The following is a 25,625-nucleotide window of genomic DNA, read 5'->3' on the forward strand; positions in this document are numbered from 1 at the left end:
CTCAAAATACCATGTGATCAAATGTCCCCCAAAGCTTAAACAGCCCAACAATACAACTGAATTTTCAAGGCAGTTTCATTATCGCAACAGCGCAAATGAATGGACTTAGTAACCGCTTGGAAGCTATTTGTTTCCAAGTTTAATTCGGTTTTCTGTTTCATTTTTCCAAAAAAAATAATTTAAAAAAAGCTTGTATGACACTTTATCTGCGCCTCGCTCTATTTCCAAATCATTCTGCCAGCAAAAACAGCAACAAATAAAAAGAAAGAGAGAGAACAGTCAAAAGATAAGATTTTGCATTTAATTAGCATATTGACTTTTTCTTAAAAATCTATTCTATATTCAGCATAAAGGAGGCCATTGATAACCCAAGTCATAAGAAGCAACAAAAACATAAGCAGTGGACATACCTCAATGTTTCACAGACAGTAAAACAGTGCTCTGAGAAAAAGGAAGGGTAGATACAGGAATATATACAAAGCAAACAAGGCAGCAAATCCCCACCGAAAGACTGACAGATTTTAATGCAAATGTAACCCAGTGTACTTATTGGCTGCATGTACTTAAAAAAAAAAAAGCATGTACTTTAAAAACAAGTATACATTCAGAGTGTCTTTGCAGACCCAGAGCCCTTTTGGCTGATGTGAGGTTGTAAAGTAGCGTTTAACACCTGTCCTTAGGTGCAAGTGCAGATGGAGGTCAGTATGTCTGAATGTCCTCACTCTGCAGCTACAGTCCGGCTGGAAAATACAACCAATTTAGCCGGGATACCACTCAGGATCAATATGGCTTCATCCCCGGCAGGACCAAGGGGCCAATCGGATGGCTGGCCTGAGAGGTTCTTAACCAAGTGGGACAGCAAATAAAGAAGGCACAGACTCGACTGACCCGAGCCGAGAGCAGTCAAGGAGGCGGTGAGGAGAGAAAACCAGACAAGAGGTAACAAGGTGACAGGAGTGGAGAGGAGAAAGAGGAAGGAGGGGAAAAGGAGCAAAGCTTGAAACAAGACAAAAAAAAAAACAGCACTGGTTCCTCTTTGTACCAAACAAATGACGAAACAGAGATAGGATTTCAAAGGCATGTGAATTGTTACATTTGATACTTTATACAGCACATACACAGCGAATATATATTTGAATGCATAGTTTCGCCTGCTTGACTGTTAAAAAAGATAAAGAGGTATGTCCGCTGATAAGAAGGAATGAAAAGAACATTCAGTACATGTTTAAATCAGAGGATATAAGAGAATATAACAGTGGAGTAATCATGCTGCACTGAACACTCGAGTCCAAAACTCAAGGAAATACCAAAGCTGATTATATGGAAAGCTATACACGTGAAAAATGTTGGTCTTACAAAAAACTACCAAATAAGCCTCCTGGTATTAACGTTCATATTCTTTGTATTTCCCCTCAGGTTTTTACATGTAAATAGAAAACAAATGTGCCTGGTTTTTACACAGAATTTAGGAATTCACAAAATAAATAAATTCACCGTGGCCTTAAAATTGAATCTCAATTGTATATTATATGTATATATATATATATATATTTATTCATTTTTATCAATAGATTCATATATATTCCATTTGATAACAACAGGATTTAAACCTCGGAGCCTCTGAGGCAGAGACTGATATCTCGTGTATTCTTTCTCTCCATTTGTGCCTCCCTATCCTGCTGTGCCTTCGGTCTGCAGCTCTATACAAACAGTTTTGATGTTACACTGTCCTTGATAGACGGAAAATGCCCATTTCCATAGTAACACGGTGTTTTAAGGCCAAGGGTATTAGAGAGTGAATGCATACCTATTTTGTTTATATGAAAATAAATGCGTAATAACTTCTTGGAAGTCTGAAAGTCTGTGAAGGTATTTAGTCTGTTTTTCATCTCTTACGCAGCTGCTTCCAACAAACGGTCTTGAACTGTTCTGAACTTCCGGTAAGGCACTCTTCAATTGAACTCCGAGATGTGTGGGTTTTCTTTTTTCCAGCAAACACAACATCCGTGCGAAAAGTAACTCGTACCCGATGTAAAGATCAGGTACGCTCACACATTGCCAGATGCCAAATGGTCATTGCACCATTTGGCATTCAGTCCCCGGTTTTTGGTTTCTTGCATTTTTCTTTAAACACGTGAGTCCAGTGAGATGAAAAGTTAAAAAAAAAAACAGCTAACTGGCACATTTGGTAGACAGGGATTCCTGGTTTATCCAATGGCTACTCTCCTAGAGGAAAAAAAGCATTTTGTGTTTGTGCATGTGTGCATATGTGTGTATTTGTGTGTGTGTGTGTGTGTGTGTGTGTGTGTGTGTGTGTGTGTGTGTGTGTTGGGGATTGTGTCTACAGAAAAAGAGAATCCTAAATCTGAAAAGTTACTTCTTAAAAAAACTAAACACTCCCTTGATTTTTAAAATTAGGCACATGGTCACAAATATGTTGGTAAACAATAAATCCTGAGGCTGAACTGACCAACCTTTAAAAGCTGCAAGATCCCTCGTTCTGATCTTTGATCAGATCACTGTGGTAGGTAAAGAAAATGGATTCAATTTTGGTTCAGCTTTTGTTGAAGAGTCCTGCAGCACTAAGCCTCTGCAGGTTCTGTCTTTATCTGGATAAAGTTTGCAGGCAATTGAACAGACACTGGCAGCTCCTGCAGGCCTTTGATTCCCTGCTCAGGCTGCAGGGACATCTCTCCACGCACTTCCAGCTCCTCCACAGGGGTCAGACCCTCACTAGGGCTGCTGCTCTGAGAAGAATGTCCATTAATTATAGTTTCACTTGCGCCCTCTGGGCCCTGGCTTTGACTGGTATCAATGATAACAGTCCTGTACTGCAGCTCCGCCTCCCCTGCTTCCATCTCCTCTTTTTCAAAAGTATGTGCGGCCAGTGATGGATCGCCGTTCACCATCGACTGAAAGTAGGTGGGGTCCAGCATCTCCTCTTTCACCTGCAGCCCTGAGAGGTCGCTAGATTTGAGCACAGTGGCAATTACGGTGCCGGGCTGCTGTGCCACCATGGTCTGCCCGCAGGTGGTGTTAATGGTGACAAGGCGGGGGAGACCATTGAGGTTGGAAGCGGTGGAACTAATGACTCCTGGAGGGGAAGTGCAGGAGGAGGAGGCAGATGAGCCCAGACTGGTGACCAAGAGCTGCTGCGGGAGGCCATCCTGCAGGCTGTTAGCCCCACCTGCTATGGAAGCCGTATGGATGGTAAGCACATCTTTACCACCTGCCGTCGTGGAGGGCATGGTGTGGAGAATAACCCGAGAAGGGGAGTGGCTGGAGTCCCCGTTGGCTAGAACAGTGAGGGGAACAGACTGAAGCGAGCGGGAAGATGTCAGGACCATAGGAACTGATGCAGGGGTGTTAATGGTCCTGATAAAATAAAAAAAACAGAAGATGTAGGTGAGTCTCTTCACTGTCTCTGACAGAGTTGGTGTAATTGAATATTCTCTTTATATCTTTGCAAATATATACAAGGTTTGTTTTTAACGGACACCTACTGTGAAAATTAGCGACCGCACAGCTATGAGCCTAAAAAGCACAACTAAAGCCTTTATTAAAATAACAAATTGTGCTGACAGCTGTACTGTGGAAATTATGAGTCTCTTCAATTTCTAACAGCAGACAATGTTTAACCACTAAAAAAAAAAAAAAGTAGAATTTTGTGATAATACAGGCAGCAGACTTGGCAACAGAAAAATAAAATGCAAAGTAAAGCTGTGCCAGAACGCAAAAAACAGAAGAAGAAGAAATGCACTTTATAAAAATCTAAAGGTGATCTGGCACTTTACTGACATCAACAACAAAAAAATGAATTATATAAAGTAAAGATTTACTTCAGCTCTGCTGGGTTGGCTGTTGCTGTGCTCACCTCACAGTTTTATTATGTATAATGAAACTCTGCATCTCAAATTCTCAAAAGGTGACATTTTGTACATACGAGGCTTCGAGATGTAATTGAGTTCCCCCTACAAAACGCCGCCACTAATATAAGAACGATAAGCTTTGACTCAGACATTTTCTGTGAATATCAGGTCCAACGCTATGATGCATGCATGTGTGAGTATGAGTAAGATTTAAGCATAAAGCATTTAACATAAACTTAGTTTAGAATAATCAGTTTATGTATCATTTGAGATTAATAATGACATTTATATTTTAATTACCACGTTTTTTATGTTATTGGTAAGGATACCTGACTGACATGCACTTTGGTGGATGACGATTATATGATTTCTTACTTCTTACTTCATTTGTTTTACACAAAAATCACAAAGACAAGAAAGCGTGAAACACATGCGTGTCTGAAGAATTGAATGCTGGGCATATTTCGTGTCTAAGAACAATGGCTTATAAGAGTCTTGCATTTAATGCTCTTAAGAGGCAATCAGCAGAGACAAGCTAGCTGTTACCCCTTTTCTAGCCTTTGAGATTACCAGCATTTGGCACATTTTCATCACACACGACAACAGCGTCAATCTTGTAGTCTAGCTCTTCGCAAGAAAGTAAATAATCATAAGATCTGACTCAGTGTTATCTGTGTTCTCTGGTGGATATAGAGTGTATTAGAGACACCGACTCTACCATATATCAAACTCACTCTTGGGTTTTCTGTATTGCAAATCTGTTACTTTTGCTGACATATGGACAGATAGATCCAGAATAAGCTAATATCAGCCCAACTGATTTACCCATCGAGCCCTAGTTTGAAAGATCATTAAGCAGAGAATGATTTTCTGGTATCCGCTGTGGAGTAATGAAACAAAAATAAAACTACTCCTCATTTTGCTGTTGGTTCCTCTTAAAACACCTCTGGTGTTTTTCACAGTCGCTCACCTTAAAGCTTGTGCTGTTTCCTGGACTCCGGCCCCTTGGTTGGCTTGCAGCATATGAACAGACTGGAGGAGCTGCTCAGCCTGTCCACCGTTAGCTTGCTGGTAGAGACATTCATTGTTTGGCTCTTTCTTCATCTGTTTTACCGAGACGTGCTGCTGACCATGAGCTCTTCCGTGCCCTTTGGACCCTCCACGAACCACAGACCGCCCGTTGGTCGATCTCTGGTTTCCGTAGCCGACATTGGTATCAGAACCCGTCTCTTCATCCTCAATCACCACGAGGTCAGCTGGCATCTCCTTAAACTGATAGACCAGCCTCTGCCCCTCCACTTTAGCCAGGATGCCTCTCTGATAGTAGTATCTAGAAAAGAAAACAGATGTCCAACACATTATAATCATTCCTGATGGGCATTATGAATACATCTATGGAACCATGTCTTTAGGTTTCAGAGCAAAATAAAAGCTCATTTGAAGCACAGCGTTGCTCAGAAAAATGATGCTCGTATGTTCACCTGAGAGCTCTTCCCATGGTCTCATAGTTCATGTCAGGTTTGTTCTTGTGTTTGCCCCACAGCTTTGAGACAGCCTTGGAGTCCACAAGCTTAAAGATGCCTTTCTCCCGCTGTGTCCACTTGATGTATTTGGGACAGGTGTTTTTATCCTGCAGTAAGGCCAGAAGGAATTCCCACAGGTAGATGGTATTGCCTGCAAATTGGGGGGGAAATAAATTTAGTCTTGTTTTTAACTTTCAAGTGAGTCAGACGTTCGCGACGAAGCCTTGGAGCTGTGCTATAGACATCTATAATTCATTTAGTAGTACAGTTTATGAATATATGAACGCCACAGGGTTACAGGAGGAGCTGCTCTTTTATTCCAGCCATTGTATGTGTACATGCGTGCCTTGGGATGACATTAATTATATCAAGTCTGGGAGTAGATTACTCTAATTCATGAAATGCTTCGGCCAGAAGTGGTTAAAAACAGCAACGCTCCCAGTAGTCAGATGAATCCCAGACACCATGACAGGGTGATGTATATGTGTGCAACTGAACCTGCTGTCCCCAGTCCCCTCCTCTTTGAGTCACACTGTAGGGTGCAATGAGGTTTTACATGGCACACCACTAGTCTCCTTCTATCGGCAGAGCATCAACGTGCCCTCCAGCCTGCAATCACTTCTGTTTCCCTGTGAAACACAGCACTTTGAGATCCCCTCATCCATTAACTCTCCTAGATTCGACCCCACTGGACTGCAGGGGTTGAGGACTGCTGTTTGCACACTCCACATGAGGAAATGGAGCGTACACAAGAGGAGGACAGACCTTGATTTTTATTGGCTGATTATAGAAAAGTGGACTAGTTAGTGAGGCTTACCTTTGCCCTCTTTGCTCTTCTTCCTGAGTGGTAGGTTAGGGGTGGTGATGGGAGAGCAGGGACGGACCGCCCGCGGCTTTCGCACTATGATTCAAATTATGGAGTAGTGTGTTATAAGGTGAAAGGCCACAGTGAAATCATCTAATTACCTACAACAGTGAATTTTTAGTGAGGGAGTTCTAACAAGGAGGAAAAATGTCTTACCTTTGGTTTTTTTCTGAGGTTTTAAGGGAAATTTTTGGGGAATCTCATCCATAGATGAGGTGTCCTCGTCTACGGACATGTCAAGGGCAACACCGTCCATCTGGTCAGGCCTCAGTGGGGCATATGTCAGGTCTGACTCAAGCAGAGTGCCATAGGTGTGAACTTAGCATAAACAAGAGATACAGAAAAGTGTTTCAAGCTGCAATTATGAACAGCGTTAGATCAAAGCTGACGTTTTTGTCACAAGCTGAAGGAGTGGAATAATAAGCATGCAAATTAACTTACGCATACGCTTCTCATCCAAAATGTTGTTCGGAGACTCCATGTTAAGAAGAGCCGCCGCTGCTTCATTTGTCTCCATGCTGTCCTCTGTGCCTGAGACTGTTGTTTCTGTCCACCAGATAACAACAAATTCATTAATAAGAAATACTCGGAGGCTAATGCTTTGCATAATTTACTTTTTTGAGAAGTGTAGGTCAAACACAGGTGAATGGCTACAAAGGTTCTTTTTTTATGTCAGCTTTCACTTACGACAAGGAGAGTACATTTTTAAAACGTTTTTCATTTTAAGGAGAAAGACTTATTTTTAAGTTAATATCGCTGAATGCATGCTTGCATGTTCTGAATTTTCAGGTAACTCACTGTTCAGTGAATAGTTTGTGGGTCAGCCTACAGATTAATTGTAATGAATTAATTCGAAGAGTACCTAAGAAGGCTGTTTGTGCTGTGCAACGGAGCAGGAATTAAATGTGTAGTTTGTAATTTTCTGGCTTTGCATCTTCCACTTGTGTGCTTTGTTAGTTTTGTTATGTCTCATTAAAATTCAGCGTTTATTGCATGTGCACCTGTGAGATCCACCCCTCCTTCCAAGATGGATGGTTCCTCAACCACATGGAGAGTGGTATCCACCATGATACCGTTGGTCACCTCATCGGACTCGAGCCCCGAGTATACTTGCAACAGATCGGCTGCGGGAACTTGCTCAACAATCACCGCTGGGAATACTGACGGGTCGTCCAGCTGCACAGAGAGCAGACACACAGACACAGAAAGGTTTGAGATGCTGTAACACTAACGATGCCCCTCGGAGGCAGAGGACCGTGGATCTTTGTACATACGTCTTTGAGTGTATATGCAATAAAAATACAATCAATCCCTCTGCTGCACGTCATAAATGTGATATAAAAACCACACGATATCAAGATAGTGTTAAAACACGATTTGGTCTCTTATTTTTACTGCCTTGTGAAACACTGTAGATTCACACTCATTTTTAGCTAATGTGTAGGCGCATAGCATGGAGGAGAGCTCATTTCTGTGGTGCTGTATTGGTCCAGAGGAGCCTGCTGAAGAAGCCAGGAAGCAGCTGTTTGTTCTAGCCCACTTCACCTGAAGAGTTAATCTTATGTTCAGAAATGATATAAGACCAAATGAATGTTAATGCATGAAGTCATGAATTGCAGGCAAGCACACCCTTCATCATCTCCTAAATGTGCTTTGGGAATTCGCTATCTCATTTCAGGCATGGCACAATCTGATGCAGGAAGGAGCGAGGGGAAAGAGGGAATTACCAGAGTGTGGGCCAAAGTGAACTCCACCAATAGAGACCATGTCAAAAGGGCTCACTGGGCACTTGGTTTGTGTCGGTCAGAGGCTAATTCAGTCCTTTGAATATGTGCAAAATGTGGTTCTCAAAACCTGACAGTACTTCTCAAATAGTATAAAGAAAATGCAACATGAAAATCCAGTGGAATGCTGACTTAATAATCATTCAAATAAAGCATTTTATCAGCATTATATAAAGAAGTCAACTTGATGCAAAACATGTAGTCACCTGGGCACCAGCAGATGGCAGCACACTACACTTCAAAATGCTTTGAAATCATTTCTTCTGTGCCGCTGACAGGCAGACGAAGCTACTATGTTTAGCTTCGTGAGAAATGGTCTCTAAATGACAATGTGTCGGAACCTCGCTGAATTACATCAAATGATTCATGTTGTGATTTGTTTTCATTTTAGACAAACAATGTCGATCAATGAAACACCTTAAATCACATTCCTAGAGTGATGACCTGATTAAAAGGAAAGACAAAAAGGTGTGGTAGGCGGAACATGAATAAAGGCTTATCTGTCTCTTTGCACAAGTGTCCATTGTTGGTTTGGCCCTCTGGGGCATACCAGGTGTCCAGGCCTTGAGCTGGGGGGAGGCTGGGAAGAGGGGCATTCGAGTGTGCGTGGCTGCATACCCATCCCGGCTATATTTTAACCAGGAGCCTAACCGATTGGCTCATTATTTGGACACAGTGTTAAATGGTTAGCCCTCCTTAGCAGCACTAGCGCTAATTATTCATGGATTCTTTATTAATAAGGTGTTTATGAGTCGAGGGAGGAGGTGGCCCTGCATAATGTCTACCATACCTCTACCAGATACAGACAGCTTGTGCCATCTAAGCAGAAAAACCACAAGGCTTCCTGGGACTACTAAAAACCCTGGATTTTGCTATGACTGCGAGTGCTATCAGTGTCTCACTGACATGCACTGAATATTTCCCATTAATCAGACTCTTTGGTAGACATACTATCAGAGTGCGAGACAGTGAGGCTACCCCATTTTCCCGGCTTGACTTAAATTAAGTTTTCTGTCCTTGAATAAGAACAAAGCGTGTGTCAGGAGATAAAACCGTTGCGACTATTTGTCTGTGTCTGAAACAGCAGCCTTTCCCACCCTCTCCCACTAAATGCAGACAGCCTGTGATCCCACACAGTTTGCTGACAGAGCGGCAGACATGTTGCTGCCGTCTCCGCTGTTGTTTTGATGTTAAATTGATTCTGTTTTTTTCTGTGAACAATTCAAAGTTGCATTGCTGTGCGAACCCGCTGATAATCCGGCAAGAACTATGAAAGAGTGAAACTGTTGTTTAAAGGAGTAAAACGATGAGAAGGTGGTACAAGCACCCTGCATGCAACACAAATTATACTGCACATACAACAAGTATCCTAACGGCTTCTTCCTCTTTCTTGACCTAAATAGTGTTTCTAGTAGGGAAACACAGGCGATAAAGCTCCAACCAATTTGCATTTCTGAGTTCCCCATTCTGCTTTGAAAGCACAGCATCTGTGCAGCCTGTTCCCTCACACCCCACTCTCTTCTGCTTTACCTGCCTAACCACAATGTAGTCCAACTGTCTGTACACTTTCTGTATCCGCATCACGATATTTGAGAAAGTGTAGCTGGCGTAAGTAAGAGATACCATCACGTTTAAAAGCTGCTTGTTTGCCTAAAGCCACATGCCTTTATAATGTAGCTTAAAAATGGAGGAAATTTTGGGACCCTTTTCGCGTCTCCCTACCCTCAGCTGAAGCAGATCCCGACTGTGTTCAAACTACACATTGGCTTACAAACCAATATAGCAAGGCTAATCGTTACAGAATCTACTTGGTGGTTTTACTCAGCTCCGACAGCTTTACTGTGGCGAGAAAATAAAATCTTTAAATGTCTAAATGGCCGCTGCAGAAGTGCCATTGTGAGTTGTTCGTTTCAGTGTGTGTGTGTGGGGGTATATTCATGAGTTAGTAAATAGAGGCAAACTGCTTGTCTAACAGGCCAAGTGGGTGCAGCAAGTCACAAAACTGTAGCACTGGAACAATACAAGACCTTTTGCTGGAATTATCCCATCCCTTCTAAACAGCCTTGTAACTGGTCCATCAGGTTAGGCTTGAACTGGTGCTATTCAGGGATCCAATGACAGCCTGCCACTCTAGATACACACATACAAATACTAGGACACATAAACACACATACATCTCCACACTTACAATCAAGCCTGCTCCACAGGATTCAGACCCGGGTGTGGGGAAGAGATAACTGCACACCTGACCGAGCAATGAAAAAACACACAGGCACAAGTTGACATCGAATGCACACAGTAACCTTTGGGTAATAAACACATTCACGTCCTAGCCCCACCCTCTGCCTCCCACACACCCTAGCCTCACTGCAGGTTTTTCAGTCTTTCCATTTCTGTGCTACCGGCAGCCCGCACTCTTCTTCCCAGACCTCCTCTCGGCTCCATCCTCCTCCCTTTCTGTGTCGTCAAACTTAGAGATCACAGGCTAATCCTACCCCAGTGGCCATGCTGTTTACACTAGTTTTGTTTGTTTTGAAATGTATTTCATTTTTCAACAGGATTGCATACAGTGTGTCATGTAGGAAAAGACAGACGGTCGGCCACTGAGCTCGACGGGTTTGAACGCTAATGCAGACCCTATAAGTCGAGTCATGAAAAAAAAATCAACAACAACAGAGAGTTGCATTTGAAAAAGTGATTTCTCTGGTGAGATTGTACCTGATTGATTTCGTCCATCCCATTGCTGGCAAATTCAAACACCAGTTCACTGGGTTGTACTGCTGTCGTCATGGTAGTGGAGTTTCAAAGTCGAAGAGCAGCCTAAAAAAATCCCAGCTATAACTACTCCAGCGCAGACAGACTCAGTTTCACCTCACAAAATGGCCTCCCTGTAATCCCGTCTTTTTAATCTGAGCAGTTATTGCTCAGAGAGAGACCATGAGCCAAGTTTCAGAGGAGTCCTGTGGCCCAGGTGGGAGCAGCCTCGTCCCACTCTGACACGGAGGCTGGGCCCTGCTGCGCCTGAAGCATCTACACCTGGAAGATGGAGAGACAGAGGTGATAGGTCAGCAGTAATTCTAGTAATTTTACTAGAAAATCCTCATAAAGTGGAACTCCTGGGACTTCACATTGGTTAGATCTATAACCTGCTCAAATCTATGCAGTTTAGGCATTATCTGGGTCATGCCTAGTTTTGATCTGATGCTGAAAAATCAGATCACTGACTGGTTCCAGCCTAAAAACCTTTTTTTTAAAAAGTCACTAATTAACAAACGTTAGTGTCACCAGGTTTAAAATTTCTTATTTACAATCTGTGCAGTTACTTTTACTGAAAATATCAATGTGAATACAAACGGTAGAGATACAAAGCGCAAATACTCCATTTACAGTGTTAATAAACAGACCGTCAACACTTGTTTAATGATCAATTAATCTGTCAGTAATGTTCCAGATTGACTGATTATGCTTTAATTAAATGCTGGAAAAAAACGTGAGCATGTAGAAAAGTTACATGCTCTTGGTGACATCATCAGACAAAAAAATTCAGGACCACCCCCCAAAAAAAAAACAATAAAAATTACTGTGATAGAATTTTCTGCTGTTTTTGAACTTGTAGGGTCGAGACCTACTTTATACATTTTTTAAACAGGATTTCTGGTAGTATTATGAGTAAATCTGTTTTCTTTTTCACCGAACTACTGCACAGTTCATTCTGATTTAAACACAGATGTCTTTTTCTGCCCCTCAGTGTGAAACACCCCTCAGCACTCTGCCTTAGATCATAAGGCTCAGCGGGGTCGATATTATGATCACATGAGCAGTCTGAGCAAACCCTCCCTTGTTTACACACACACACATGCAGACACACATACTCTCACATACACACACAGGCAAAAGATCACTCGTCTGATGCGGCTCTGGAAGCCCCTCTGTACTGACCCTCAGGGAGTTACTGTGATCACAGCCTGTGTTGAAGGGAAACTGGTGGTCATGTACTTCTTGTTGTGTATATGTGTGTGTGTCTTTAGGTGTGTCCCAGCAATCGATACCCAAAGGCAGGTTTCGGGAATGAAGGGTAGGAGGGGCTGATTTTGGGTTAAAGTATAAGTATAAACCCAGGGGCGACAAACACAGCCCCTCCCTCTTGTTTCCCAGAGATCAGAGCTGGCAGGAATAAAGAAGTAAGTTGGAAATGTTTGGTACCTTCCCCCACCTCCAAACACTCGCTATTCCTGCTTTTGCCACTGCTTCAGGGTGGAGCTTATTTGCTTTTAAATGCCTGTATGAGTGACAAACTTGCATACGAGGCCAAACTGTATTTTAAAGGAACAGAAGAGGAGGTGATAGTGAAGGACTTCTGCAGCTCATAGGGCACAGCCAGCAAACACATTAAAGTGTATTTCTCTGCTAAGCATCCAAACAGACCAGTAGCATGCAGTTACTGTCTGGAAGGCATTGCTTTGGGAAACAGAAGAGAGACGAGGAAACTTAATCAGAAGGCTAGTGTTTCACTCCAGTCAATCTTTCATGCTGTCCCTGCTGCAGCATCCATGCCCACCTCCGCCAGGGCTGGACGCTGCCGCCATCTGTCTGGAGCTCAGTGTGCTGGACTTCTTGGCATCTTTATGCTTGGTACTGTGAATTACCAGATTCAAGCCGAAGCGATATACTGTGTGAGGCTTCCAAATTAAACACATATGTCTGCTTTTTAAATCATTTGCAGTTTCCACTGGTGTACTCGTACACTTACAACAGAAGCCTTGATCCATGTTTTGCAAACTAAATGTGTGTTATCTGTATCGCATGCAATCACTCTGACAGGGCCCTGCCCAGCTTCGCAGCAGATCTGAGAAGACACGCTGCTAATCTAGCAGATGTTCTCCGCTGCAGACGTTCTTGGTTCCCCTTTTGTAGTTGCAGTTTGTGTTCGATTTATGGACGTTTATCAAGCTGTACATTTCAGCTATCAAGGACTGTGCCTATAGAAGGGTAAATAATCAGCATCCAGTCACTAGCCACTTATCAGATGACAAAAAAAATGGCTGTTATCAAATCAACAGGCATAAAGATGAAAGTAAATATAATTTATTTATTTCTCTGCTTTATGCTTGTGTTTATGTGCAGTTTGCTACAATGTACCAGACTATGTCAGTGGTTGCATGTACTTTCTATATTCCTGTCAGAGCTTCATTGATCTGGATGACCCAGTTGGCAAAGTGCTAACAGCAGACTGGGATACAAGAGAGCCAGCCATTAGTCAGACGCAGCCTGCACATTATCCCCCAGCACATGACAACAGCTGCCTTGTCCCAGCACAGGGGCAGGGTTGTAACTGCATTTACTACGTCATAAAGAGGAGAAGACGAGGACAGTGCAGGGAGGGATTTTACTGGGATGTTAGTGAATGCATAATAGTCTACAGAGCAAATAGACTGCCTGTGATTCGCTATGGGTGGGGCCTTCTTTTGCCAGACTTGAATTTTTCAGCGTGGTTACCAGGTGGGGCGTTCTGGTGAGGTTTAATGGCTTAATGCTAGTGTGTGCAAGGTTTGACTCCAACCAGACACATGTGTTTTTTTGGGGGTTTTTCCATGTCATCCTGTCTGAATATGTCCTTGTGAAAAGAAAACTATATGCTATAACATATTAATAACTACTTAAAATGTGCACTCATTTATTTTGGAGGGGGATGGGTGGGTGGGGGTTCTGGGGATGTTATTGGGGTGTTATTAGCGCAGAACTACCCATTAACACCCAGCAGACAGAAATAGTTATCTTTGTAAGATTGTGGTCAACAGCTACCTTCTTCTGTTTGTTGCTGGTGTTGGGCAGACATCTGTACACAAGTGTTTTTGCTGAAAACAGCTGCCTGATGCAGCTGGAAGCAATGGTGATGTGAGTGATGTGACTGAAATAATAAAGTCTGATGCCTAAAACCAAAATAGTAAGCCTTAGGGCACTACAATTCTAGCAGACATGGGGAGATCTATAAAGCTGGGCGCTCAGGACTCCTTTCACATTAAAGCTTTCTTTCACATATTCAAAACCCAGCATTGTTCACTTTAGTATTCTAAAAGATTTTTGAATGTTAGAACTCGGCTGAAATTACATTAACACATTTTTGGTTATCCCAAGTGCATACTAATGGTATAGCTCATTGGAATGTAGCATAATGAGCATTATTATCAGTTACAGCTGACATTTTGGCTCCATTGTGGCCCCTGTCAGGTGACACAACGATGGGAGTCTTTCTATCACTCAGCTCTCCTCAGACAGTTATGACTGGCTGTTATATATGGCAGTTCAGTGTGCAGCAGACTGAGGAAGCGTATGAACCAAACACTGGCGTACTCCACCCCTACAGCATGGTGACTGCCAGTCCCAATAACAACCAATTAGAGTCAGGATTCATGAACAAATGGAGCATTCCCAGAAGGCCCTACTTCCCCCGCTTTCGTCTCTTCAGCTGAGCTCATTGTTGACCATGAAAGGAGGTAATTTAAGCCAATTGAATGACTGTGCAATGAGTCACCCTGCATGTGGTGAGTGCAAACATTGTGAGATGCAAGAAAAGGGCTAAGCAAACTTTACTTATCAATCCTTTTCAGCTCAGGTTACAAAAATACAGGTTTCCTTAGGTGGCTGATTGTTCAGCAGTGTACTGGGGTAGCTACATAACAACGGTCACAGGATGGATGGTGCCAGAGGGGCAGCGGTATTAATTAAAACCTCACAAAGGTATAGAACGCTGCAGAGGTAAAAACTGAAAGAGAAATAAATCAAGAATCGCTCTACACTCATTACACCTGCAAAGTTCAACACCAGTACAAAGAAATCTTTACCTCACATGAAAGGTTTAATTTTCCCCGGTCGCCTGTGCAGTGATACACCTATGTCTGACATGGCACATAGATGAATGAGAATGCACTGGCTTACTTACCACTATGTTATTATATAGCTGCGAGCATGCTGTTTTTGCAGGAGCCTATTGGTTCCTGTTAGGGAAATGACTCAGTTATATGAGGCCCAAGTTCATTCCTGGAGCTCTGTGATAGCCCACATGGGCATCAGAGGATCCTGATCATCATTTCTGGACAGCAGTTCCCCTTTGTTTTTCTCAGTTGTGGTTAACCCACCCACATCTATGTAACAATGCCACTTTGGACGCCAAGGAAAATTCCTTAAGCACAGCAGTGTTGCAAACACAGCACAGATCAGAGCGAATAATGAAAGAACAGCTGGATGTATATTCTACATTTTGAGACAACAAAGCACTAAAAGTACAGGCAGTGTGGATGAATTCAGCAAAGTAAGAGAACAGTAATTAAGGTCTTGCATCAAAGGCAGACAAAAAAAAAACACACTAACAGGGCGGTTTCATCACTGCCATTGCACTATGTCAGCAACATAATTGTTTTGTATACAGCATTTTCTGCGTATTCTATATTTTACTCAACACCTAGCGTTGCACAATACAACATGCCTCACCGTGTTTCAAACTCCAACTCCACTTTATTGACCAGAATAAAGCAGCACTTTCACAGCACTCCAGGGGCCACACCAAGCGTGTAGTGATAAAATGGCTGGAATGGGCACAGAGGCAGGCATAGACACCGGCTAATGGCATGCAGCTGCAGAGCACCAGGCATCAGAAGCACAGACAGCAATGCATCCGAGCCAGCACTCGCTGTGTCTGTGTTACACTAGTAGGCAATTGGCTCTGCCGTGCCAGGGCCAAATGAAGACTGAAAGAAAAATGTCACCTCGCGCACAGGCTTTCAAAAAGCGAATGGAATGTAATCTCATCTCCTGCGAACGTTGTACTTTTCCACTCAGGCTTCAAGCTCTGGAAGAAGGACCCATGCCTTCCTGTGACAACGGCTGTCCGTGCCAGCTAACACACTATTCAGTATAACATTAGGCTTTTTTATGGAAGATTGGACATTAGCTTTAGCAGGATAATATGGTCTGGAGATTAGGGATGAAAGCCTAGTGCTGTCCCCGGAGATGACAACTCAGACATGTCCACAGAGACCAGATTCCATTTCTCTTTTGGTCACATTTTCCTTCCAGTAAAGACATGAGACACAGGCTATTCTTGCTCCTAACGTGTGCTTCATCACAGCGTAGAATACTGGACGTTTCTGTTTACGCCATTCGACACGAAGAATGACAGACAAAAATAGAAATGACTTATTTTAAAGCCGGGTAGAAGAAGAAAAACACCCACAAACTGACCTGTGAATTTTGCACTCACAGGAACAGCATCACTGAGCACTGGGTTTCTGCTGCTTCCTGTCTGTTAAACCACACTCAGAAGAAAATTTCTTCCTCTGTGTAAGAGCGGAAAGTTCTCAACTCCCCCTCCTTCCTCCTGAAACAACACACTATCACGCTCGTAGACTTGAGTGTTGTCATACAGGTACCATTTCTTTATAACTACTGCCAGAGTGACGTAAAACATGAAGGTGATTACACTGCAGTTGGACTTTAGATAAAGACTAAGTCTGACAGTGTAACATATAATTGGATTTTAGAAGTTAAACTAGTCAGAAGTAAGAAATCTGTAAATATTGTATATTCAAAATATTAAGAAGCTAATGAGTCATTTCAAAAATGTATTCTGCAGATGAGACGCTTCTCAGCTTTCTTTTGCTTTCTGACATTTTCAAACCTGCTACTGCAGTCAGGGCTGTTTAGTGATTCAAAAGGATCACACCAGAGTTCTCAAAGCCACACCTGCCATTTGCAGACATCTCTTCCCCACAATGCTGACACAAGTCATGCACAAGCAGATAGCATTACTAACCCACCCACCCCTCAAAACAGACACACATCCCTTATTTGGCCCCGTGAGTTGGTTTTGCACAAATTCTAAGAAGAAACTACAAAGTTCCTGTCACACAGTGTTGTCTTATTGGTCATACAGTATTTCAGTGTGCGCAACGACAGCACAGCAAAATGTTTTTAGAAGACACAGAGAAGAACTTGCCTGAAGCCCAAATCATTCATTACAAGTGTGAAAATATTCGGTTTTGTTCTTAACTGAACATGAACAAATATTAAGCTTAGAAATACACGGTAAACAAATCTAACCACAATAAAGTATCAATAAAATCCATCTTGACTCCAGTACTGTTGTCTTGCCTGATACGCAACAAATCCAAAGAGAGGCCTTTTGTAAAGTAACAGATGTGGGCTTTTAGTAAAAATTACCACCAGCAGCCTACTTCTATAATGTGGCAACCAGCCACATGTCACAGATAGGAAGAACCACTAAAGTTGTGAAAACAGGACAGGAAATTGCAGCAAAGTTTTAGAAAAGAAACTGCACCAAACATAACAGTTTGATTCGCTGTGTGCTGCTGTGACCGCCACACTTCTGCCACAGTTTTATTTAAAAATGTGATCTTTGCCATCCATGCAAGTGTAAGCCTGTGTGCAGCGCCATATCTTTAAAATATTGTTAACATATATATTTACAGCACTGCCGTGAATGTTTTTCGAGACGTTCACAGCAGCGCTGCGTGTAGTCGGATCTGTAGGCAGTAATGCTTTACATTTATACACCTAAAATGAATACTCGAAGCAGTAAAGCATGTAAAGCTTGTGATTTCAGTTTTCTATGTTGCTCTTTGCCAGTAAGAAAGAACAAGAAGCAACTGAAGTTTTGATAAGAGCAATAAGATATATCCAAGCTTTTTACAAACCAGAGCTGGCTCCAAAACTGTACTGGCCTGTTTTCAGGGAACTATATAAACCGTGTTGTTGCTTTTTCTAAATGCTCTCACATCTGAGCTCAATGACATAATTTCAAAATAACCCAAAAAGATCTCTGAGTAAAAAGAACTCAGAGAGCACGGATGAATAAAAAGCATGCATGTCTGTGCATGTGTGTCAGGAGTTTCATCGCCCTGCTGATTCTTTTCTTGGAGACATAGCTGAAATGTTTCATCTGAACTTCTAGGCTCTGCTGTTGTTTTGGCTGCTGAGTGGGAGCCATTTGATGCATGACTAGACTGGAAAAGTCAAAGTTCTCTCTTTTTGTAGACAATAAGCAAGCTTCCCACAAGCGCTAGATATATACAGGAGGCTAGTACATACAGAGTCACGTCTTTGTATGAACCAAAAGTTGGAAAATTGCTTTAAACCTGTCCTTCATCACTATAATCAAACTAAAATTCAAACTTTAAAGTAATTATAAAATTTGCACTACTGTACCACTCACAAGCACTTACATTCATACCAACACAAAGATGTCATTTCACAGGAATACTGACAGCAGCAAGGGAGGATACTGTACCCAAGGGAAAAATACCAGCAGCATACTATCAACTGAGTTTAAATAAAAACAAGTTGAAAGTTGACATCCTAAATTCCTTCTTACACTATAAACATCGATGCCAACTTTATCTCTGATAGCTGCCACTCTTTTACGCAACTTTCCACAATTCCTAATAAACTCGAGGGAAGAAATCCACAAAGCCTATACTGTATGAACTTTGCCAAGATACTTCCTAGATTGTCTCTTAGCGTAAGTACATGTTACGGATGGAGCCCAGACATTTCAGGGCTGACTGTGGAATATAAAGGGGGACCTGGCTGTTGCAAAGGAGGCTGCATACCAAACAGGTCTGGACACAAGCAGGCTGATGTGTCCACCTACAGTCAGGCATGCAGTAATACCTAACAGGCAACACACCTACAGAAGGCACATAGTCAGACAGAGACAAAGTAATCTTTGTCTCGTCATACAGTTTGACTCTACCACTAGTTCAAGAGACAACATGGAAGCTGAGAAGATTGATGTGACTCACAGATCTGTATGATAAATATTTACCTAATGCTACAAGGGGGGAAAAGCTAGCTCTGTTCAAAGGTAACAAAACCTGCCTACTATCTGATAAGTTAACCTACTTTGTGAAAGTACAGACTTTACAAATCTTTGTACAAATTATGCAAACAAACTATAACATTCGAATTACATTAGATTTAGCACACAAACATAAAAGTGCCTTAAATCTCCTCATCATTATTGTGCTGGAAGGCAAATAAATTTATTTCTCAGAAGTATTCCTTTTAATGCTCACTGTCTTTAGAAATAAGTACCATATAATACGAGTACAGCATGTCATACTACATCCTATTACATTTATTATGTTTTCATCAAAAGGATAAAACCCTCTCAGAGATGCAGATTTACAGCCCCGGCTGTTTTTGAGACTTCCAGGGATCATGCTTCAGTTTAACAGCTAATAACAACAAAAGCAGCTCTTCTCATCTGATCCCCCATAAAGCCTCCCTGATAGGACCACTCACACTGAGTCAGCTTAGCCCCTTCAAGACAGCTTATCTGATTTCGCACAATTGGATACTGGGTCAGTGTGGTATTGGATACCACTGGCCAATGTTTCTATCTAATCTTGCAGCCAGTAAACGTGTGCCCATTCCTGGATCGAAGGACAGAAGTGCAAAGTCATTGCTTTTCAAGATGCCAGGTGCATAGTTCAAATACAGACAAGGGAAAAAGTGTTAAGCTGTGTGAGTGACCTAACAGGCCTAAGCTACAACAACTCATGGACTCATGACAAATGTTTGGATTGCATGCTTTAGGTATTAGAGCATTACTTGGACTTCAAACGCTTGAGCTCGTCATCTTAACAAGTTTTCTAGAATCGTGTCCGCCCTGTGCTTTCACTACTCATAACATTCAAATTAACATTCCCTGCTAATACCACCCTCTTCCATCCACTTCGTATATTCCAGCTGCCGCAGATGTGAATCTATGGCGCAGCTCATACATTTGGAGAGATGTTTGACATATTTGCAAGGGACAGAAGGACTGTCTGCTCAGGCTGGTCAATATTTGAGAAGGCTTTATGAAATACACTTGTTTATGACAGTCACCTGATGAGGAAGGTGCAGCATAGGTGCATGAAATGAGGACAATAAATCACCTGGTTAAAGAGACAGCTGTGCTCAGTACTGCTGTATAACAAAATATTTACACGGTGTGATTGCTTTACCATATTTGGGATCAGTAATAACTACACGTGCAGAGAAAAATGACGAGTTTCTAGGAAGATACACACACTACAGGCTCATACAAATGCTAATCTTTGCTTCATGCTACTTTGAATAAAAAAGCCTGACAATCAGTCTCCAGAGGGGCTGGGGCTATGTTGTTCTGATGAGAATCACAATGCAAAAACGCAAAGGTAAACAAGGAGTGGCTGTTGCCTAGGAACACGCAGAGGGAGAGGGCTTGTAAAGTAGGCTCTGTGGAACAAGAACAGAGCAGGTGGGCCTCATTCAGCTCAGCAAAGGCACACTGTGTGTTTGTGAGGATACATGTTGAAGACCAAGCATAACAAGCACAAACACACAACTGAATGGATTGCCAAGCTGGCTGAAATCAAAAAAACTGAATTGTAAAAATTACTCCTCTGATTTTTCTTTTCTTTTCCCCAACAAAGAACTCTTCCAGCTAAGAAACATTTTGAAATTGTCCAATCTGTAATAGCAGCAAGCCTCAAAGTGCCTCAGTTCTTTATATACTGCACTTCTACAGTCGTGCATTTTAAAACAATGACGTCAAACTCCAGGCAGTGGAGCGTTTCCACACCTGAGTCACATGACAGACTTTTTTCAAAGTGCTTTCTGACTCGGTGACATAAAACCATTAACAACTAAAAAAAATTGGACCTACAAGCAGAAGCCATAATCACTTTGGCATCAACAGAATCAAACCCATCCATAATCTTTATTCACTGAAAAAAACCACTACATTACTATCATCCTAGTATAGCCTACAAACTTCAACAGCTGATTAGATTAACTTAGAGCAGCGACTAAAAACATAGTAAATCACTATACTTAGCTCTAAATCTTACCTACTAACCCATGCTATCTTGGATGTTTCATCCCTGGCAGATTAAACAAACATAATATTGCATGTTAATCACTGGCCTATTGACTGATTCTAGCTAAGCTCAAATGCTGCTATTAATTATGTCATCAGTATTCACATCTAACATCCTGCAAATAAGGAGATCTTCTGAATTGTCAAGTTATGTAATGAGAATGCAGTGGGGGGTTTTTTACTTGTGGGTGAGGTGCAATTGAATACGCAAGAAAAAAAAGAAAGAAAGAAAAGAACCAAAGCGGTACTGTCACATAAAATCAATCATCTCTGGATGTAGACCCAAATGTGTGGATGCAAGAACTTAAGAGTCATCGACCATGTCACCACAAATTTTTAGAAATTTGCATGCAGCAGTCATTCCTTGAAGCCCTCAGGCATTCGTTTTAGCTAAATTAAATGACTGAGAGTCTGTTACAGTCCTTTTATATTTGGACACTAGCACTCAGACAAGGGGATCCACTCAGCAGATCATCTGAGAACTGCAGTAATTATGGGCATGGCCAGTTTTCCATATGAGAGAGCTTGCTGCTGAAAGTTTCAAACTCAGACACCACTGCAGCTGGGTGTCTGGGACCAAAAGCCTCCTAAAAACATGTGGCAAATCAATTTTCCTGGGTTAGAATGACTCTTTGTACCAAACGATATTGCATTAAAGCAAACACGATGTCTAAATTAGCACAGCAGAGCTGGGAAACTATAGCAGCTAAAACTTTTTTCAGACTGTGTGAGTTTTATGTTCATATGCATCTCACACAGGGTGAGTCTACGTTTTTGCACTTTGTTACCTCATGCAGGGTGGAACCCACATAACTGGAAACAAAAACACTGCACTGTGAACTTGCTTTCAGGCCTTTATATAGCATTAGCAATTTATAGCTACTGCATCAAACTGCATCAGAAGACATGGAGTTTTCTGTTTGTAAAGTATACAGTCCCAAATGACTGTGTTTCAAATAAATGCAGAGCACAACAGAAGGTTGTAATGGAAATTTTTTTCTGATGTCTGTATGCTGTTTTTATCTGGAGGAAAAATAAATCTGCACCTCAAACTCCGCCCACACAACTTCAGTGAACAACGTCTATGAAAGATTAACTTTTATCAAGATAAATGAGTTATCATCATTTCCATGTAGACGCTTTATATAAAATGTATATCAACCAACACTAACTTAATAGTAGGTCTCTTTAACTGCATGATAGTAAAAGGGAAGTAATTTCTAAACAGCATTAACCAAGTCACACGGCTTCCAGTTCATTATTTTATAGATGTTATATTTATTTTTCACTGTTTCTGCGAGTCTGTTGGTTTTATTAGTACTAGGGATGTGGCCAAAAGGTCCTATCACAATCCTTTTTGGGTAGAATCGATCTCTAAATGACAATTCTCCCCACAGATAGTTGATCTGAAGCAATTAGATGATTAGTTGTGCTTCTGATTGCCTGGAAACAGAGCCAAACTCTCAAATCTCTGCATCCTTTTCCTGTTGTAATTTAAATCTTAGCATTAGTCTTCGTCTTCTTTTTTATTTTTATCTTGTGTTACAACTAGTCACGCCCAGTTCATGTGAAGTAGGAACGTTTGGACAGGGAAGTTATTAATTTGATTTTTTTTTTTTTTAATGGAGCATTTGTTTTATTTATTTCACTTACTGTTAACCAGCTAGTTCCTTGTCCTGTTACATGTCCATGCCTGCGTGGTGGCGGTTAGTCCCTATCGTGGCAGTTGCTGATGTCAGTACTTGTCCAGTGAGTCTCAAGTCCTGTGGGTTAACCCTCCCCTGGTGAATCCAAGTGGAACTGGTTCATGTACTGATACGCTAAGTTCACCAAGGCCTCAAAGCAAAAGGACTATCATCTCCGCCAGCTGCAGTTGAAGACAGAGGAAGTAGAGTCCAACCACAGAGCAAGAGACTCACAGGAGATAGCTGAACTGCATTGATAGCAACTGAACTTTCACATTAAGATACGTAAATATAGCACCTTTTAAATATGTGACGCCATTATTCCTTTGAAAATCTATCAAGGATGCAAACTAATCCATTGCTAAATGCCACCTGAATTTTATGCCACTGAGAAGAAAGCAGCAGGATCAACCTTTTATTCTAGAAACATACAGGAGGACTTTGCATTACATTTCTTTGTGTCCGAAATGGTGTACGGAGTACTCAGATCTTTAACTTGACCAAAGGTTAATCTTACTTTCCTTAACACGCAACTGTACAGCGCATAGATATTCATACATCATCATGAGGCAGCGCACTAGAACCATTAATGTTCTCTATTCTTTTAATCTGAACAATAACTACTAAGTAAAGCTTTTGAAGTAATGTAGCAGATGAAAACATGCAATACTTCCATCTGAACTGCAGCAGAATCCCCAAGTTTCAGTACCTCAAAACTATGACTATGTATGGTACTTGAGTTAACAGAAGTTACATTTACTTTTTCACAACTGACCGTGACGCCATATGTCATGCCAAGACTCGTGTTATGTTAAATACTCCCAGATAAGTATGCTGCATTACATAAGCAGGAGTGTTGTGAAAAGGTGTGATCTGATATTCCCTCTACTAGATCATTTCTCTTGTGCGCCCTCTTTCTTTGTGAGAAAACATGACCTACTTCACTTATTTCAGCCTGGCTTATTATACCAGTACTTTTGTAACCACGAAGTTAATGAGTACACACTGGAGGGGTTAAATCTATAGGATTTACAGTATTTATGTGAGAAATTAGCCTCAAAACATGTAGTAAGTAAAACGTCTAGAAAGTCTTTTTACTTCACTACACAGTAAATCAACTCCAAATAAAAATGACTTAAAGGACTAACACAGACAAACAATATGATCATCAGTATCTTAGAGAAAGCATCACTGAAAGAAATCACAGACGAGTTCCCAGTCAAGAGAAATGCACTGAAGAAAAGAGACAAAAGAAAGAATCTCTGCCCCTCGAATATAAATCAAGATCGGGGACTGAAATGAAATACACCAGGCTAGAAGAACTTCAAACGGTTTGGTTTTTGGGCTCTGTGCTGAGATGTGATGATAACAGCTCTGGTTCGGTATGTACTCCAGAACAACGGCCAGTCCTAGCACGCTCCGAGCATGAGACGGTTGCAACACAGGGAGACAGTTGCTCAATCGATTTAACTTTATTTATCAAGGGAGGGTTCTTGAGCACCGGCAGCATATTAACAGAGATACACAACCAGCTTACAAACTGAATATTGAATGTGCCTTGCTCAGTGGCACAGTAGCTATTAAGCAGAAGAGAAAGTTATACATTAACTTTCCCCACCCAGGTTTTCCCAACGGGTCACAGGAGTTCAAACTTCCCATCACAAGTGTACTTCTCTAACCTTTAGGTCTCCATCCATCCCATAAAAAGAGAGCAATGGAAAATAAAACAGCAAAGAAGAAATGGGGGAACTGACGTGGAAATGTGATGCAAATTCATCGTTTAGCAATACAAAAAGGGCTCTGATTGTGCTTTCTCATATGAGACATTTTCCAGTTGGGCTTACTGAAATACAATGGCTGCGGGTGCACAAGCCTTGTTTATTCACTAGTTTCACTATGAGTTCACTGGTTTTCCGCAGCGGCTTCAATAAATAAGGCGGCTGAAGGGTAGTGGTAGAAGTCATGGTCACCAGGCAAAAAGGAACACATGAACACGTTGATACTTTAAGCAAAGTTGTTTGTATAAAGAAATAATTCTTGCCAAAGCCATCATAATATTACTAAGAAAATATTTCATTACTTGAATCATGGAAATTATGGCACCATTTTTGTTTTGAATATGCAGTCATAACATCGACAATTAGGACTATTTAACAACCATTTCTCTACTGCCATCTGACCACACAAAGGTGATGTTACTCTCATTTATTCTATTCAAATCATAACCAACAGTTTGTACCTGACCATTCACAGTTGGCTCTGTGTTTTCTTTTCTTCTCGTGATAGCATGCACCTGCAACATGGAGCAACACAAATCCTCGATTTTTACATATCTCGGCCTGCCCGAGTTGTAGTAATAAACTAAACCCCGCCTGCTCCTGCTCTCGTCACGTCCTTATCTTGCACCACCTCCGTCATCTTGCCCAAGCCTAATGATCTAATTACAGGCTAAGACCTGTTGACACTGTATTGAAGGAAGAAAGACTGCAGTCAAGCCGCCCTCCTGTTCTTTCAATGAGAGGCATAAAACCTCACTAAACAGCAGCTTCACTATGAGTTCAGCCTCTGAGGCAAGAGGCCCTCATTTACAATCCAAATCAAGGTGGGCCATAGGTTATGATGAGAAAGTAAGGCAAGTTAGGTCAAATGCAAACTTCTACCGGCTCAACAACAGAGCCATTCACACACTGAATCATGTGTTGATGGTACAACACATAAAAAAAAAAAAAGTCCTCTGTTTTTCAGGGCCAGCCCACCTGACCCTCACCCAATAATACTCAATATTCAGTCTAAAGTATAGAGATATTTATTTATTTGGTGTCTGTAAGATGACCTCTTCTACACTGCCTTTAATGGGCCTCAGCTGTTATGCAAAACATTACATCAACAAGATAATTTCTGAATGCCTAACCAATGAAATAATCACACGCTTGGATATTTTGTGTATAATTACATTTTTTAAAAGCCAGACTAAAAA

The 25,625-nt window shown here is 41.6% G+C and overlaps 1 protein-coding gene across 4 annotated transcripts in view; it reads right to left on the reverse strand.

Annotated features, from left to right (window-relative positions):
• Positions 1–282: 282 nt before the first annotated feature.
• The window catches only part of elf1 (E74-like ETS transcription factor 1), a 41,175-nt gene continuing 15,832 nt past the window's right edge, over positions 283–25,625 (reverse strand). For 3 of the 4 annotated variants that reach the window (XM_086301324.1, XM_086301315.1, XM_086301307.1), the window contains exons 2-10: positions 10,760–11,077; positions 10,230–10,286; positions 7,259–7,433; positions 6,699–6,803; positions 6,414–6,575; positions 6,210–6,293; positions 5,351–5,543; positions 4,840–5,199; positions 283–3,375 (exon numbers count right to left, since the gene is read on the reverse strand). In XM_086301324.1, coding sequence (XP_086157450.1) covers positions 2,583–3,375; positions 4,840–5,199; positions 5,351–5,543; positions 6,210–6,293; positions 6,414–6,575; positions 6,699–6,803; positions 7,259–7,433; positions 10,230–10,286; positions 10,760–10,831 — 2,001 coding nt within the window. In that variant the 5' untranslated portion in view covers positions 10,832–11,077 and the 3' untranslated portion in view covers positions 283–2,582. The remainder of the gene's footprint in view (positions 3,376–4,839; positions 5,200–5,350; positions 5,544–6,209; positions 6,294–6,413; positions 6,576–6,698; positions 6,804–7,258; positions 7,434–10,229; positions 10,287–10,759; positions 11,078–25,625) is intronic. The other variant, XM_086301333.1, reaches the window with a different exon arrangement.

The sequence above is a fragment of the Aulonocara sp. 'chitande type north' Nkhata Bay genome, linkage group LG2 (genome assembly GCF_057382095.1).
Source record: "Aulonocara sp. 'chitande type north' Nkhata Bay isolate Kocher_YH1m ecotype deep benthic linkage group LG2, A_spYH_male_GT1.1, whole genome shotgun sequence".
In the NCBI taxonomy this organism is placed as follows: domain Eukaryota; kingdom Metazoa; phylum Chordata; class Actinopteri; order Cichliformes; family Cichlidae; genus Aulonocara; species Aulonocara sp. 'chitande type north' Nkhata Bay.